General features: G+C 40.6%; 1 protein-coding gene across 3 annotated transcripts; it reads right to left on the bottom strand.

Moving 5' to 3' along the window:
- Positions 1–1,265: 1,265 nt before the first annotated feature.
- On the bottom strand, positions 1,266–18,690 carry LOC109626726 (BRCA1 DNA repair associated). 3 transcript variants are annotated; one of them, XM_069517016.1, is made up of 22 exons: positions 18,554–18,667; positions 18,233–18,263; positions 17,836–17,927; positions 17,664–17,717; positions 17,487–17,567; positions 17,283–17,371; positions 17,159–17,195; positions 16,955–17,079; positions 13,963–16,455; positions 13,774–13,844; positions 12,827–12,950; positions 12,358–12,415; positions 10,860–10,963; positions 10,275–10,480; positions 9,917–10,004; positions 8,206–8,283; positions 8,010–8,050; positions 7,462–7,545; positions 5,695–5,752; positions 3,893–3,966; positions 3,392–3,452; positions 1,266–1,447 (listed from the first exon to the last, which is right to left on the bottom strand). In XM_069517016.1, exons 3-22 carry the CDS (start codon positions 17,907–17,909, stop codon positions 1,353–1,355), a joined length of 4,095 nt encoding a protein of 1,364 aa, XP_069373117.1. In that variant the 5' UTR covers positions 17,910–17,927; positions 18,233–18,263; positions 18,554–18,667; the 3' UTR covers positions 1,266–1,352. The 3 variants fall into 3 exon arrangements, with proteins under 3 accessions (XP_069373117.1, XP_069373116.1, XP_069373118.1); XM_069517015.1 differs by lacking the exon at positions 18,233–18,263 and having other exon boundaries at positions 18,554–18,690; XM_069517017.1 differs by lacking the exon at positions 18,233–18,263 and having other exon boundaries at positions 10,275–10,477; positions 18,554–18,690.
- Positions 18,691–18,743: the final 53 nt, after the last annotated feature.

The following is an 18,743-nucleotide window of genomic DNA, read 5'->3' as shown; positions in this document are numbered from 1 at the left end:
CTGGGAACAGGGGGATGTTCCGTTCCTCCAATGCTTATTTCAAGTCTTTGCAACATTATTTTTCTCCGGGAAAAACCTTTCCAGTGTTGTGGATTGAAAGTGGAGAGTCAATTCACCTTACAGACTTAAAAACATGGAAAACTCATTCTTTTCTTTTCTCTATGTATGTTTCATGATGAGGTATAGTTCCCCTCCACTGGCCTATGGTAGCACTCCTCTAGTAGTGGCCCCACCTTTTTCCAATTAACATGTAGACATTGCACATGTAAACAAACACATCGACACACAAACTCCACACTGCAGAACTGGTGCTGACTGCTACTGCTAAACATCAGCTGGACCCCAAATAATTAATGCTCAATCAACAACCATTTAAATAATCAATGAACTGTTTATTTCCCAGTTTCATATTTGACAGCGAACTGAATTATCTTTGGGATTTAAGCTCTTGCTAAATCAAAGATACGCTGGATTGAGTTTGTCAAGAATCATTTATATATTTTCAGCCTTTTAGTTGAGATTTTATTGTTTGACCAATTTTACCATGAAACCCTTGAACACAAACATAAAGCATGTTCTGCATGATTGGACCTTATCTGACACAGACCTGTATCCTTTTGAGATTACATGAAACCTTGTACACTCAAGTGTGAGGGCTGATTTTTGTGCCCTCATATGGTTCATCCCTGTAAATCTCTTCCCGCTCATTTCATTCCCACGCGAACAGGCTGTGCAATAATTCATGAAACATGTTACAGCACCAGTTGTGTGTTCGGTGAAGCTACAGGCTTTCTGCCATGGCCAGGAACACTAGCATTACACTGGGGATCTGCAAACAACAGCGGCAGGACCGCAGAACATCAGAGGGAACACTGGAGATGACAAGATCTTATTAAAATACATTACAAGAGACAGGAGGCAGCAGGTAGTGAATACTGTAAATGATTCTCTCTGCAAACTGCACGGATCATATTGATGATGACGGGGCATATTGAATTTAAGTTTCAGCATTTCACTGGCTTGGTTTTAAAGGTCAAAGAAGATTCATGCTTATCCTAAAAATATAGAATAAAAATATCAACTGAAAAACTTGCATAGATATTATTATGATGTGGATTTAGATTTTCTGCCTTTTGAATATGTTCTATTTAAGCAGTAACATTTCTGTTTGTGCTTTGCTATTAAAACTAAATTCAAGAACCTTATCTGAATTCAACTCCACATACATTGCGTCATGCGCACAAAATACATATGCATGCAGCATAGCAGTATAAGCAGATGTTTATTTATAATATTGGACATAAAAAAACCCAGGAGATGTACAGTGGAGGTTAGAACAGAGGACAACGTGGTCATAGTGAGTATTTGTTGAGGTTTTGGAGGGTGTAGGTTGCCACTGTGTCCAAGAGCCAACCACGTGTCACAACACTGGCTTGTCTGAGGAGACCTGTGGGGAGACAGCGTTTATAAGATATATCTAAAAATGACCGAAACATAAGTATGAACAAAACAAATGAACATTTATGAGGACAGGATTCTGGTGGTATAAAAATGTTTTCAGCTTTTACATCAATATGGCAAGGTAATTTCCTAGAACACCTGGTTGCTGTTGTTTCCCTCAAATAGGAGGAAAAACCCATTTATCTTGTGGATTGATAAACGTTTCATTTCCTGTTGAGTATTTATGAGACCAGAGTGATGTATTTGAGATAAATTCAAGATCACAGAGAGGAGATGTAACGTGTGGCTCATGTTTTTGATTTCTTTTCACAACAATGTAGGTAAGACTCCGACCACAAGCCCCAGTAATCCCAGTTCATCTCTGACTGAGGACCTGACACTCTCACTCATTCTGCTCCCATATTCAGGCATAAAATCCTCCCTAAATGAACGAACTTCCATATATAAAGCAAAATACTCGGCCGGTCATTGTCTACACATGAAATACTTGTTTGCAGAATTGATTCATTTCATTTGCTAAAGGTTTATATGACCTAAACGACAGACACATGGTTGCCATCATAGCTTATGAAAGATAACTGAGACCATAATGAATGAGATACCTGGAATAACATGCTGATTACTAAGAAATCTTCATTTCAAAATGTTGACTTCACGGATTAGTCTGAACATCAATCGACGTTATTTGCAAAATTCAAATAAGCAGCCAAGTTAAAAAGCAATAACCTGAAGAAAGAAACCCAGAAGTGCTTTTAAACACAATCTGCAGTTTAAGAACAGATACTCACACATTTCAATGACATCAGAGGACGGTTGAGAAACAGCACAAAACATGTCTGTGATTTCAATCAATGGTGCAGAAGAAGAGGATAAAGAGGGACAGGGAAGAGGAGGGTAGGGGGGGGGGGGGGGGGGGCTGCTCCATTACCTGGGCTACAAGCACCAGAGGAAGTGGAAAAGGAAAAGCTGCATTAAATATGCAACAGTGCAAGTTAGGATGCCAGGAGGAGCGAGGCAGGGGAATTTGGAGCCGCTTTCCTCGTCTCCGTTTCAAACTGTCGGCTCTCCTGGTGCCACGGCAGCCCCTCTCTTCTGGTGGCCAACTTGTTTTGACATTTCCCCCCGCTCCAATCTGACATTTTCTCTTGGCCATTTCTCCGCCGCTGCCTAACTTCCTTCACACTTGCTTCCCTGGCAAGTCAATCCCCCTAGCCCTTGTTGGGAAACTGTCTCATTTAGGCTGGCAGTATCTGCCATTTCTCTGTTGTGTCACTGTCCAACTGGTCCTCACACAGGCACAAACGCATTCAAATGTAGGGACGAGTGGACCAACAGGTGCTCGGAACGTAGCTTTGTGAGGAACATCTATTTACTACAATGTATTCAGGGTTAACCGTAACCCTCAGGGATGGGAGAAAACCTTTGCTGACTGGACTTAACCAATCTGACTTATGATTCCCAATTCTCCTAAAAGAGCTAGTGTGACACTAGCTAGGTAGAGTAGGAAGTCTTCATTAATTCTTATTAATATTAATTATTTAACTTACATTAACACCCTTGTGATTATTATAAATATAAATTTTGTCTCTATTTATTTAAATTAATGGTTAATGCAGACTCATAATTAAAAATATGATGAAAATACATTTCTTCAGTTATTATATATATAAAACATCATTGGTGGATTGTCTGTCATACACAATTACTGTCTGTCTCTCCATAGGTCAACGCTTGTGTCAGACTCAAACCCCCAGGTGAAGCCATGTATGAATTATTTAACCATCTCCCACTGCTGCTGCCACTCCCACTGCCAGTCTCATCTCGACCCTTATTAACTCCGTATGTAGGCACGTGTGTCAGTGTGTTATTTCTGTGGTCTGGTTTAAAAGTAGTAGGTGATAATGAGATTTCGTTTTCAGATAAGACTCACGGCTGAAGGTGGACGATGATGACTCAGGTCCAGGCTGTACAACGACCAGCTGACGGGACTTCTGTGTAGACATTAGGTTCAGTTTAGAATTATATAAGCGATAAGTAAAACATATTTTCACATACAGTCAATCAGACAGGAAAATTGTATTTTCACCCATATCTATCATTTTATATTAGCAATATATTTTTGTTTGGTGATTATTGATTAAGCTGTAGTGGATTTTGGACCTGGGGATTTTCAACATCAATCAATTGTTATCATTTATAAAGTTACATTTGCTAAACAACTGCAGCAAAAAAATAAAAATCACACACAGGGCACAGAAAACAGTCACAGCCACAGAATGTAGCAGGTCATATTTTTGCTCTGTAGTTTATAATACATAAATCATAGGGATCATAAAGATTTATTAAAACTGAAACATAATTTAAAAGGCAATAAGACTGATCTTTATATGAGTTTATACTTTTGAAAATGGAATAGTTTTGACACTCTTACCTGTTTACTGTCTAGTAGAAGTGGATCTTTAACTACAGCTGCTCCACAGAGCTCCACCATCCACTCCATTTCATCTATGAACACACACACACACACACAGTTGATGTATTTTTTTCGTGGGGGGGGGTTTCAAAATGTATCAGCAGTCACGCCTACATTTCTTTTTCTCCTCTCACCCCTTGAGGGGATCCAGAGCAGACTCATTTCAAACTCAGACTTCCTTAGAGGGAGGGAAAATAGATCAATATTTCAGTCTCCACTCAAATCAATATGTACACCTCACTTAATCAGTCATCGCACTTTAAATTTAATCTAGGAAAATGCCTTCGTCTTCAGACATATCTCAGCAAACACCTTCCAAAAAATGAAAATCAGCAGCTTCCCTTGTTTATTAGCTCCGACATGAAACCACTTAATCAACACACGGTGCGAGCTCTAGAGAATCTCATCATCTGACAAACTCGAGCAATTAAGTAATGGATGAAATCCTGTGCGGTTGAAGAACAGACTCCATCCTCATGCTTGTGCCATGTATAAGAAAGTCTTTAAGCTCCACACGCAAACAAGCAGATGTCGAGCCATTAGCAAAGCTTCATCGATCCGGCAGTCGGCGGGAGGATGCTGCAGGAGCACTCTAAGAGCCCCAGGAAGAAGGAAACAGCGTGCACACCCACGAGACCTTCACCCATGATCTATCTGTCCATTCATTCACGCTGGAAGGATGAAGCTTAAAAGTATTTCGTATGAAGGGTAACCTCACCCCTCTTCCATCCTGACCTTGGAAGTTATTAGTGGTTTTTGACCAATGTTTAACAACTACAAGCGTATTTACAACGATTTTCAATAGAACTGCAGAAGCACTTTGGCCACGACTGAAAGCTTATTTCTAGTTTCTTGTCAGATATAATCTCCGGGCAACTAACCGACACCATAGAAACCGCTGTGCAGTATGACAGCACCGCAGCACATATTCAATCCACCCACACGCTGGCATCATTTGTCATTTCTCTAAGGTGCAGAAATTACACAGGTTAAAAAACAGAAGAGGTTTCAAGCTGTTCAGCCTGTCACTCAAAACCTGTGTGAGCTACTTAAACTGTCTCTCTTTTTATTGTCATTTTGTCTCGCAAGTCCATCAGGGGCCTGCAGAGCTCAATAAAACTGCACAAGTGTGCTTGAGAACATTTTTTCTTGAATGAGGGAACAAAACAGTGCCGACATCATGATGGCAGCTGGAATAAAAGGAAACACTACCATGAAATTACAGCATTTCCTTTGAAAGAACACAATTCCTGTGGCGTTTGCTGCATTTCAGTGACAAAAAAAAAAAAAAACAAAACAACAAGAACAAGCTACCGGTAGAGAGGAAAAAATATTCATGTTGAAACTATTTCTTAGGCGGGCGCAGTGACTTCCTGTAATCTAAACAGGTTATGTGACAAGGCTCCACTCTGCACCAGTGTCACCATTTTTTTGAGGATAACGTTTCTGTGATTGAATTCTGAAATTTAAATAATAAAACCCTCAAACCTCCAGTGTTGGTGGGGCTCTACAAGGTAATTTTCAAGACAGACTGTTAGATGGTGAAAAACTACAGATCCTGGAACTGTTTCAGTCTTTCAAACTGATTTGAAATCGTCATTAGAAAAATACCAAATTCCACTTGTTTCATGCCTGGTCCTCTTTGCATGTTAAATTCCAGCCCTTGGTCAGTAAGTCAAACGCTTTTTTGGTTCTTGATGGAAAATGTCAGAAAATGTCACGTTTCAAGTTGGAAATGTCAAGATGTTGATGCAGTTTACCTGTAGTCATGTCTGTGAAAGGCCCCTGGAAGCAGATGCTGTAGCCGCTCATGAGCAGCTAAAGACAAAAAGAAAAGAAAGAATGAAAAACACTGCTGGAAGATTTCTGCAAAAAATAAAATAATAATAAAAAATAAATCAACTGTGAACATTGAATCAGTGAATTTAACCTTCGGATGACGTTCAATGACACTGAATGAGTACGACCATTACAGCCTCCGCCATTAATGCTGAGTGTGTCTCAGAACTTTGCACCTGTCTGAAGCATTTCACTGGTGAGGCTGAAACACTTCCCCAAGCATATCCCCGGATTTATAACAAGTCCACCTCGCTTACCGTGTAAAATAAAACCTCAGGACCTTGTTAATTCTTTGCTCACACTGTAAATTCAAGGAAGAGTCGAACAGAAGTAAACAGAGGCACTTTCACGCGATAGAAAACATCTCCAAAAAAAGACCCATCCAACCCAAGGGACACGTTTTATTGCACTCAGGGTCAATAAGCCTGTGAAAGGAAAGTAAATCTGTTTTCTTGAATCATGGAAACTGCGAGGAAGTGGTGCAACTTAGACCGCAGCCTCATATATACAGTGTCTGGGCAGATGGTTGGTGTTTGGAAGATAAATGTTTAAGCTGCCGGAGAAAGAAATACTAATTTGTCACTCCTCCCCGTCCGTCTATAGTGATCATTAGCCAGAGGTGCTGGGTGAGATGAAAAAGTGTTTCTCTTACAGATTTTTAATTTAGACAACAGCTAATGTCCTTCAGGAGGTATTAAGAGTGTGTGCTGTGATAACATCCAAACACACACACAAACACACACACAGTTTCTTTGATTTCCTAAACATCAACATTCCGCTGACAGACTCCCTCCCAGTCCATTTCATCTGTTAGTCTGTTTGCCAAAGGTGCGGGTGACAGAAGGTGAATATGAACGGGGCAATCTGTCCGGCTCCATCAAAGTGCCGGCGAGGTGCTGAAGCCACTTAAATAAGCCTGAAATTACTAGCTAATTCAATTAGCAGAGGTTCTTCAAAGGCAGCGATACGGCCAACATGACACCTAGCCATTTCTAATTTTCCCCTTCAGTGGCAACAGAACCGGTCCTGCTGGCTGCGCACCAGGAGGAATATTACCATTCGCTTTCAACAACGAGGGCTGTGCTAAGAGGCTGTTGCAAGAGGAGGAAACAAGGTTCAAGACCTTCCTTGTGCACATGCTGACTTTCACCTTTGTGACCCGTCTTATTTGTACAGTAGCATTTGGACAGTTTTATATTGGGTATTGAAACTCAGAGTTTGACTGTAGATTGTACAGAAGCGGTGGTTAAATCTAAAATACAAGTGCTGAGATAAATCCTTGAGGTAAATGTGTCTGTTTGAGAACTCTGACAAACAAAGTAAGTCATTAAAATTAAATGAATGCACTTACTATTAATTACACACATTTCCCTGTCGTCTGAGGAAGAGCTACACTTCAGTTTCTTTAACGTTACCTGAATTGTTTCAGTGTTAAACTTGACTTAGTATAGCGTTGATTTCTTTTTGAAGGGGTCAATCATGAATGCAACATTTTCAGCCAAATCTGGAAATTTTCTGTGAATATGCAATAAAACATTATACAAGCTGCAGGTGAAAGACCAGAGCCGAATGACGCCAATGTTTCATTCCTCTGGGTGATCCCTGACTTTAACTTTTACCTTTAGGGGTCATTAAACCAAACAGAGGTCGTATAATCGACCGTCCTGTTCAATGTGCCAATGACTCACATTACTGTCTGCAGTGGTTCGAGCTCTTGAGGGGCCCTGGTGGTTTGGTCCGTTCACTACGTCGCCTTTCACTTCAAACAGACTCTGTTGGACAACATAAGAAACTGGCTTCAGTGTGTATAAAGAACACGAATGACAATGATAGAACAGCTTTTCTTTTTCTACCACCTTTCTAAATAAGTGCTGAAACAGTTCAATCTCATCCGACACACGCAATTAATATTAATATTCACTTCATTTATTTTAGGAGTAAAACAACCCTGAACACATCAGTTTGACAGAGTTCATCTTATAAATGCATGGAAACGCTTTGAAGTTCTGGGAAATATTTGTTAAGTTAATGGCAAAACTGAACTACAGCTTGCTGCAGGATTACGCTTCCATTGCAAAGAATCAGATGTGAGGTTTGCTAAAGCTAATGGGCGACAAATAATTGATGAAGTATCACAGCTAACCTCGTAGAGAGAGTCATCATGAAGCATTAATTAATTCAACATCAAGACATACAGAGATTAACAGGAACTGGTGAGCAAATTCAAGGAGCATACCTCATCCAGGAGTTTCTTTTGTTTGAAGCATTCTGAAATCCCTGCGGAGAGAAAGAAAGAACAAGAACTTGTGAGCTTACGCTGTATCACTTTTATTACAGCCTCTCCCTCCATCATCGTGGTGTTTTGTATTTAGACTAATTGCTCTAAACTCATCAGTGACAGAGCTTTGATAGTGAAGTGAAGCAGGACTCACATTGGAAACTCACGACCCACTTCCTGCCCGCGATGCCAAGGAAGTACTTCAGCGTGCGCTCACATACCAGCTGTTCATCTGGCAGATACAGGAGATCAAGAAGAGATGTGTGACAAGGTGTTAGAGAGTATGTGTACAATCTCTCTCTCTCTCACACTCTCACATAAATACACACCTTGATTTTGTAACACAGATATGGAAACACAAACTGAGCCAATTTCCAAAGAAACATATCAGATAAACTGACCACATAATCAAGATCTAAATGGCTTTGTTTGATAAAGTATCTTAAATATATTAATAAATGGTTAGGTTAGTTACATCGAGATCTGAAGGGCAAATACAAGCATGTGTAACCAGAGTATTCCACGAGGATATGGAGCAGCAGTTTGGCAGGTCTGAGGGCTTGTTCCGTCTTGGATGTAAAATTTGGTCATAAAAGCCCAAATTTGATGCCTCTGGTAGATTCTAATCCCATTATTCTTTTATATAGACAGATTTTAATTATTATTTATGAGTTTTTCTACCTAATTGTTGTTGTTGTAGTGAATCATTGTTAAAGAAGGATTATGAAAAATGAACACTCACTTGGTTTCACACAAAACAGTGACAAGATAAACCACAAATTCAAAACCATAGATAAAATGTATGACCCCGAGGATGCTACTGAAGTTTACATCATATATTATTTATAAAACATGATTCAGAGCATGATTTGACATGGCAACTAATAACTCTTTTTAGAGGAGCAACAATGTTCTGTGAGTGAACATGTTGGTAAAATGCATAATGTTCCTGAGTGAAGTTTAAAGAGAAGGACGAACACAGGGAAGATGTTGGCCTTCATGTTTTGTGCGTTCTGTTTTACTTTATCCTTCATATCAACAAATGAAAATCAAACAATTTTCTGATGATTAAAAATAGCTTCCATGACGACGATTGAAGTCATTATTAGTTAAGACAGCCAAAGCCAAAATAAACCGGGAGTTCTTTCAAACTGCAGCAAAGAGTTTTGGAAGGAGAACAGTGTAAAGCATCACAGACACAAATCATGTGTCAAGGGATATTCTTCCTTCACGAGATATTGTAATCCTCAGAATTCCAGTCAGGAAGCAAACTACTGACACCTCACACACAACTTTAGTTTAAATGATTTCAAATGACTCTGTGCTAAAGGTTAGAATGGGACACGTCCTGCTCCTTTTCAACCTTTAACCACAACGCTCAAGAGGCGCCATGTTCTTATTTTTTGTGGTTGCCTGGGAAACAAGCTGCCATTAAAAAGAAAAAGGCATCTTCAACAGTGACAGTTAATATGCTGCTTTGGAGACAGCAAGCTTTGAAATTAAAAATAATCTATCAGAGAGTGTAATTAGCAACAAGTGGATGAATGGAGGGGCGAGTGTGTGGGTGAGAGAGAAACAGAGAGCTTATCTCCAAGGAGGGTTTTAACAGACGCACAAAACAAGCTGTAACGACACATTGAAAGGAAATGTACTTGTGGAAATGAAAATGTTGCTGCTGGAGGAAATGTTTGAAAACAGTTAAAGGGTTTAAGAGCAGGTTTAATTGCTCGAGTGTGTATGAAGTCAATTTTGAATCATCAATTCAGATCTTGTGAATAAATTCATCGATTGAAGACACTTTTAACAGCTGCAGTGTTTAAATGAAATGTTATACACTCTCACTGTCTGCATGTGAACACACTTACCTGTGCGCATGATGATGTGTGTGACCTCCGGTGTCACCTGGGAAACCACACGAGCCCCGACTCGCTTGGCAAACTTTTTCACAAGTATCTGTCAAAAACAACAACAACTGATGAGTCGTGTGTACCCTACAACGGAGATTCCTAAATAGACAAAGTAGTATGGCACTCAGAAAAGGCTTGCACCTCCGCCAAGGCCCAACAGGCCCTTATTGTTCTTCCCTGTGACACATTCTTCCGAAGTTTCTTGTTAATCTGTCAAGCAGTTTTTGTGTACTACTGCCAACTATCAGGCAAACAAACACACGTCGATGAAAGCATAACCTCCTTGGTGGAGACTGTTAATTGATTAATCTGATACCTGTTCATTGGGCCCTAATCCAGACGACACAAGCACCAGCTTGGCTTTATTTCTGTCTCTTGGAGGTGTGGCGTTTTCTTTGTCTTCTTGTCCGTCCGAGGGTGAATTACAGTTGTTCAGGGTCTTGGCTGCTGAATTTAAAACAGGCGTCTTGGAGGCGTCAGGGCCTTTTACACTCAGTGCTGTGAGTGTGGAGCACTGCCCTGCTGAAGAGACAGAGAAAGAAATACACAAATATTTAAAATACACACACACACATAAAAAATATGTGTGTGTAAATAAATAAAACATTAAAAAAAACTTAAGATAAAAGACCAATGAGACCCAGCTTTCTTTAAAAAACACACAAAAACCAAACAGGAAGAAGACCACGCACCAGATGAAACACTTAAATCTTGCTGGCAAACTAAAAACATAATGTTAAGCAATAAAAATCTAGCAGCCCCCGAGAGGGAGTTTGTCCACACATGTCCATGTGCACAGTTGGAGAAACATATTGCAAATGTGTGGAATCATGATGTGAAGTAAAAAAAAAAAAAAAAGACTCATCTGACACTTGTTACAACACAACACCAGGAGTCTTACTCATCTGTGCAGCATCGCCACGCTTTGACACGCTGGACTCAGTGACCTCTTTGCCATCAGATGCTCTTGTGCCGGGCTCTCGCTCTGCCTCTGGAACACCTTCCCTGTAAAAGTGACATTTATATTAACCTTTATTGAGCAATGGTGTAAAAGCACCTGCACGGTGTTGAATGTAGCTTCAGTAGCTGAAACGATTGCAGGGATCTCACATGGGCAGAGTAAATCTTACACAATTGAAGATTTGTGTAATGGCATTTTCAGGAGGACCAGTGCTCTTTACTTTGTCTCAGAACTGCATTTGATTGGGTCCATGTCCCACCCACTAACATGGAGGACAATTTTTCTCTCTCTTTCTGTCTCTCTCTCTCTCGCCTGTAGGACAGCACTTAGAAGCCTGCGAGGCAAGAGGCTGGGGGGAAGTCAAGCAGGAGAGATGAATTACTGTAGAAACACAAGTTTCTCTCTAAGTGCTCTAAATGACACATAAGATTCAGTCAGTAATGACTTTTTTTATTCTCCACAGCATAAACAGATTCCAGGTTCATTAGTGAGATTACGCGCCTGTCCCCTTGAGATGCATCACCCTCTGAAAACAAGACTAACAACACTCTCTCACACACACACACACACTAACATTTTCTCCATCAGTTACAGAATGAAAGAGACCAATTACATGCCACTGGCTTCACATATTATTCTCCTTAATATGGCTGCATTGAAATATGGCTCCATTTAAAATGTATTAACACTGCATACGCATCTCTGAGGAGAGAAAAGCAAAGCAGATATTATGTAATTTGATTTCTTATTGAGGCTCTGTTTGATTTGAAGAACTGTCACATGACTTGAGGCTAATGTCAGGCCAGCTGATTGTCTAACCAGCCTACTGAGAATAACAGGTGCTTGTCTACTCGACAGAGGAGTAGGTCTGTGTTTAATCATTGGTTTATTTAAGTAAAAAACTGACTCAGTTGGTTCGTTACTTTTATGATTTTTTTACCTTACGGCAGGTTCTCAAAATGAGAGGTTAAATACCACCCTAATATCTGTCCAATAAGTATGAACCTAGAGTCAGCAGCCAGTTAGCTTAGCACAAACACTGGAAACAGAGGGAAACTCCTAGCCTGGCTCTACTTTAACAAAGTGCAGCTATCAGGACCTTAAATCTTGTGACTTTTGTATTTTCTGCCAATACAAAATCGATGCCGTCGATAGCATGAGAAAGATCAAAAGTTGCATGTTGACAAATCTTCCTCTTGTTTTCAATTACGATATCGTCAAACAGACGACTGCAGAGAACAGCCGACCTCGAGAATGTCCTCAATGGAAACTGATATCACGTAGAACTGGTTTTTGACTGTCCAATTCCTGAGACTCATTTAGCTGTGATATTATCAGCCCCTCGAGTCATTTCCTGCTTAACACAAACAAATACAATTTATTTGTGTTGAACAGCACACCTTGTGTTTTCAGTTAGACACTTTCACATGTAACTTACTGTTCTGAATCTTGCCGTGCTTCCTGGTTACACGGGAGAGGTTCATGAGTGTCTGGGCCTGGAGACACAAAACAACCATCATGTTTAGGTCAGCTTTGAATATTTGATAATCATCAACTACAATCAAAAGAAATGGTGTAAAATTGTGTGTTTTGTCCAACCAATGGCTCAAATCCAAAATGTATTAAGTTTGATATTAAGGAACTGAGTGGAACTACAGCTTGGTCTAATCCCCACCGAGCCTGAGAGAAAACTAACCGACACCGACATTCTGTTTTTTGTGTCTGAACCTGACCCGATCTCGATGTTTTCCTTGATTACCAAACCTGAATATCAGTTCAAAATATTTGTCAGATCACAGCTTAGGTCAGGTGTCCACACTCCAGTGAACTCTTGGCATTTTGCTTTGAAAAATCGAATCTAATAATCATCAGTCTATCGATCAACTTCTACATTATTATCTGCTTACCGGTGGTTTTGCTGCTGTGATTCGTCTCTTTCGCAGGACTTTGCTCTTTCTCTTGAAGCACCTCTGACACCAGAGCCATCAGCTTCTCCAGCCTCACCAGCTCCTTCTGCATCTGTATCTTTTGCTTAAAGAAGGAGAACAGAGAGCAAAGTAAATCAGCTCATTATTATCAATGAGTCAAGCGATAAAATAAAAGAAACGGGTGGTAAGCAATGCAACATTTACTATCTTTAGTGGAAGAAAATAGCTGCTTATTTATCCATACCCCACACAGTGAGGAGACGGGTAGAATAAGAGACAGAGAGGTAATTACAGAATATTTGAGGGATTATAGAGAGTTCAGAAAGCGACAAAAGCTTATTCTCAGCTGGGGCTGATTTGGAAGAACAGAGTCTAACTCTTTTGAGTTTTTACAGCATTAAGTGCATTGTTTATGTATACAGACATCCTCGCTCTATATTCTCAGATGTCTGTAATCCTGGGCCCTCTCTAAACCCCAGCGCTGGAAACCTTAAGTCCCATTCAAATACAGTCAATGGATAAAAGGGAGAGCGCTGGAAGATGGATGAGGTAGAAAACAAGAATCATCTCTGAGGCGGCATTTTCTCTAACGTAAATGAAATGCAATTTAGAAAGCTGCTGAGGGGGACATATTTTACTGAGCAGGGTAGTCTGTCATCCAGGAGCTGACAGGTTTTAGGTTTAAAAAAATGTGGAGGCTGCCCTCTATGGGGAATGAGGTGGAAGTGCATCACTGGGAGCACAGTGAAAATGTATAAATATAAACAGACAGATGGACAGACTCAGAAATGGGTTCACATTAATGGAAAATCTCACTTTGACGAGGATCAGCGATTCTTTAAACGTTGGATTTGGTGGTTTTGCTTTTCATGTGTGCAGTTTTAATCGTAACCAAAGAAAGTACCTGAGAGCGTAACTATATTTACCTGTGTGACAAGGACTTCACTTGAAAATTGCGATGACTCCATGTCAGTGTTTCCATTTACTGGAGCACCACCTGCAGAAAAGGAATCATCAAATTCTGTTGAGATACACAAACACTCACAGAGGGAAACAACAGAGCAAACACAATTAGCAGATTAATTGTTTTATTTAGTTACTGAGAATCTACTTACATTCATCTGGCGTTCCGAACAAGTCCACAGACCCTTGGCTGGAGTTAACACAGTCGGGACTCGGGCATGCAGGCGGACGGCTCAACCGTTCTGCTGCATCAGCTGGAACACATGCAGCCTCACATCCATTGGAGTCTCCCTGATCCTGGGTCACAGCAGCCGGAAGAGCCGACGTTCCAAAGATTTGAGTCAGCGTAGGTAATTCCTCTCTGGATCCAGCACTATCTGACTCGGATGAAGACTCCAGCCTCTGAGTCCTTCTCCTCTTCCTCAGGTTGTTCTTGATGGAGGAGTGTGCACTGAGCTCTCCGCTTCCATCGACCGCCGGGACAAGTGGTGTTACCAGGCCGTCAGGAGTTAAAGAAGACTCAGCAACTAAGATACCTTCAGCCGTGTTGTCTGAATGTTTTCCAGGAGAAATGCTGTCTCTAATCTCCTTCCATTTCCCAGCATCCTTCACTGAACAATCAAGCTGATGGTTTTGAGAGCTCTTTGAGGGTTCGTTTACCTCCTCCTGCTCAACAGCTGTGAAGTGGAGGACGGAATCTACTAATTGAGGGACGACGGAAAGATGAGGAATTTCAATTTCATGTTTTGAGACTTGATTAGGAGTGAGGACGCTGCTCTGACTGTTCCTGGAGAGACAGTTACCAGCAGGACCGTGATGACCTGAACTACTGGTGACAGGGATCAAGGCTTCAACCACCACTTGATCTGTTTTTCTTGTCAGTGTTGGTGAGACAGAAGGAGAAATCAAGTCACTACACGATGAGTTTTCATCATCTTTTAGTGCCTCCTGGTTGAAGATGACAGATGTTTTCTTGTACGTCTGTTTTTTTGCAGATTCAACACTAGAACTAATAAAATCATTCTCCTCTCCTTCAGCACCCTGCGTGTTTCCATGTCCTGAGCTACGAGCTCTTTTCCCTTTCGGACCGCCGAGATGGAAAGATTTCCTTTTCGTGGCTTTGAAGCTCTGGAGCAGTTGTTCTGTGTCCAGCTCGCTGTCATTCTTTTCCTCCTCTTTCTCTGTTACTGTGCATTTGGACTCGCAAGCTGATGTTTTCAACTCAATATTTTTGGAGGATCGATCAGTCAGATTTTTATTTTCAAGTGTTGGACCTAGCACAGTTGCTTCAGTTGGACGTTGAGAACTTGGGACAACTGGGACAGAACAACCAACACTAGCTTCAGAGAGAGTTTCAGCATTCGGCAAATTCTGCACTTCAGCAATGGACTCTTCTCGGCGAGCTCTCTCACCAGACTCCAGGTTTTCAATTCCTCCTAAATCTTCCTCATAAACACATCCATTTCTTTTAGCCATCTTTTCACTCTTAGGTGATTCTATTTTATCCAGTGTTTCACCCTCAACTTCCTCCTGCTGCTGTGTGACATCTTTTTCAATAAGAGTAGTTCTCGAGTTTGGTTTCTTGTGACCGTCCTGGACTTCCTCTGCAAAGAGCTGAAGCCTTCTGCTTCTCCTGGTGCTCCTCAGTGTGGGGGTTTCTTTGTCCTCACTGCTCGGATAGTTCTCAATTTGAACCTGAACTTCTTCTGACCTCACTCTAGTCTTTGGATTGGTTTTTCCATTTTTAACTCCAATGAGAACGAGGGGCTTCGACACTCTTGCAGGTTTGCCTTTTTCTGACCTTGTGTTTTTACCTTTCCTCCTGTCAGTCTTCTTTGGCTCAGTTTTTTCTGACTGTGCCTCAGCTTGTCTCTGTAAATCACTGTCAACCTGCTGCAGAGCGTTTTGCATTCTTTTCTTTGACATTCTTTGTGGTTGCTGTGGTTCAGACGCCGACTCAAGAATCTCACCTTTGTCAACATCATTTTCCTCCAAGTCTTCCATCTGTTCTGACTTTTCACTGCTATCATTTACGTCTTCTGTTAACAGTTGTCCTTCCTCAGAGTCGCTTCGATTTTCATCCTCAGAGCCTGTTTTCTGTTTTATCATTTTTGGCTCAACAAAAAGTGGATGAGAGCTGTTCCTCTTTCCTCTTCTGTCTCGTTTGTAGATGGCTCCGAAAACATGCTCTTCGAGTGCTTTGGCACGATCCTCTCTCTTAGAATTAATATCATTAATGTGTTGCTTTAGATCTATTGTTGAGGTGGAGGAACAGCTATCAGAGTCATCTGGGTCTTTGTCTGGTTTTTCTAATTCGAGACTTCCCTCAGATGGAACTTTCATAAGCCACTCAGCAACTTTTTCAAGACTTTTCTTCCGTTTCCGCTCAAGAATCTTGTCGGACTCCAGATCCTTTTTCTGCTTCTTCCGCAAAGACTTTCTTAAAGGCTGATTTTCTGTCTCTTCAGGAATTGATGTGTGTGTTGATGCTTTTTCCACAGCTTCTAACATTTCTGTTTCTACTGGTTCTAGTTTCTTGTCAGAAGTTGGCAAGGCGTCCCCAATGCCGCTGTCCAGGCCTTCGTTTTCTGTCGTCATAGGAGTCGAATCTTCAAGTTCCATGAGTCTTGCAAATTCATTCTGGGCTAAAACATTAGATAAGGAAATGATAAATAATGACGTATTTGGAAGAAAACTTCAATGAAGATGAGGAATGAGTTACAATCACTTGTTCCTGTTTTATCCACTGACAAACTAGAAATAAAACAGTGGAAGCCTTGGTTGGTTAAAGTAAAGAGAAAGGTTTTCTTGTCTTTGTTTAGGAATCTTGAGCAGGACACAATAACACATGTGCAGCACAAATCACCACTTTCTAAATATTTAATGACCACAGCTTGTCCTAAAATAGGAAAAGATTAACATCACAAGAGTAAGTCCGATTAATTAGGTCATATATACTTCAAATTGTGTCAGAGTTTCTACACCCTAATAGAAGCTTCCCAAGAAGGATTTTTTATTTATATAATAAAACAAAAATTTGCTATTTATTTTTAACTTGTACAAAATTTTTTATAACCAAAACTAATGCCGAAATTGATTTGATGTAGTAAGACCAACAGTTGCAAGTGATGTCAAGAATTTTACCTGCTATAGTTGAAGAGTGAGACCGTGGAAGATCATCTTGGTCTTCGTTTTCCACATAGTCATGGTCAGTGTGGGTCGTTTCTCCAGATAACACATGAGGTTTGGTTGCTTCGGCATCTGTGACACTGATTAGAAGAAAATATATGATTAGATTGAAGTTACATTGAAAGAAAAATGTTCCTGTCAATGGTTCTAATTTCTTACCCTTGCTGTTTTTCTTGCAGGGACATTCCAGTGAAGTCTGAAAATGTAAGAGGATTTTTAGTAGGTGATGTAATGCAAGTTAATTACATGGGGGCATTTGAAGAAGTCTGCAATGTGATCTTACAGTTTGTGCCAGTGTCATGTTCATATGCTTGTATCATGTCCTGCAGTCCTGCAACAAGTCTCTGAAACCCAGGGCTGACCTGCAAACTCCTGCACAGGTCAAACACACACACACACATATATTATATATTATGATGTACATAATAATAACAATGAACTTTCAATGACACAAGTATTGAGCGTCTTCTTATTGATTTTCTCCAACCTTTTGGTTATCTTGGTTTTGCACACTGGACAGTTGGCCCTGTTTTGTTTGGAGTTGTCCACGAGTTTCATTATACAAAATCTATGAGAACATAAAAAGCAAATGTATTACTCATTAATGCATGTAGGAATAAATGTTAAAATGTATTAATCATTGAATTTATAAGATGTTCTTTACCTGCAAAACTGGTGGTCACACTTGGTGGATACCGGTACAGTCAATAAATCCAAGCTACATGTGAAAGACAGTGTGATGTAAGTTCAGCGAGTTACAGTTTATTTCAAAAATATCAATCAGATCAATCTCATCTGGTTATTCAACACGTTTTCCTGTTGTCGGTGGCACTCACCATATCGGACACTGCAGAGTCTCCCAAAGGACTGAGATCCCCTTTTTAACATCTGCGGCCTTTGGACTTTCCATGGTGAATTTTTAAAAAAGCTAAATCAGCAAAGACAGAACACAAACAAAACTACACAATGAGACAAACTGAAGTGTCACTTGTTTGACTGTGTGTACTTTGGTTATGTCATATTTTCTGTACAGATAGGTTGCACATATACAAGTAGCCAGGTATATTGTGTTATCTAACAGGGAAGTTATCAGGGTGGCTACAGTATTTGGATTTACTTAGTACACTACACTGTTATCAGTGTGTTTTATTAGTATCAGGCTCAACAGAAACACACTTAATCTAGGATTCAAAGATGATGCACAATAGATGTGTTTAAGCAGCAGTACGTTACAAAACAGATGATGTGGTCAAACACAAAGCTCCTGTGAGATTTGAGAGAGACACACGCATTGTCACCTTCATAAAAAGAAGTTGTGAGTTCATATTCAGTGTCAGCAGCTCATATTAGCGTTAGTCAAAGTTAAACCCTGCGCTGTTAAGCTGCGGTGATTTGTTGTTTTGGTCTCACGACGAGAATCTTTGCTTTTCCTCTAAAGACTGAGACAGTCGACGGAAACACACCCGCGGACCAACGAGTGACCCGAAACAGAAGCCTGGAGTTATCTAGATTCAAAGCGTCGATCACAGGAAACTAACGTTTACAGACATTTACCTCGTTTTGAGTCCAAAGTTGCAAATACGCAAATGATCCGCTTCACTTTTCCCGCAAACTAACTCATCTTCTTCTGCTTAGGATTGACGGCGCGCTGCGGCTGATGCTGCTGCGGCTGATGCTGCTGCAGCGACACCTGCTGGCTCGGCTCCAGCAGCGGCTCCACACTTACTTGACTTCACTCGTCTTT

This window comes from Paralichthys olivaceus, chromosome 21 (assembly GCF_024713975.1).
Source record: "Paralichthys olivaceus isolate ysfri-2021 chromosome 21, ASM2471397v2, whole genome shotgun sequence".
NCBI classification, from domain to species: domain Eukaryota; kingdom Metazoa; phylum Chordata; class Actinopteri; order Pleuronectiformes; family Paralichthyidae; genus Paralichthys; species Paralichthys olivaceus.
This window is presented reverse-complemented; position numbering and strand designations above follow the sequence as displayed.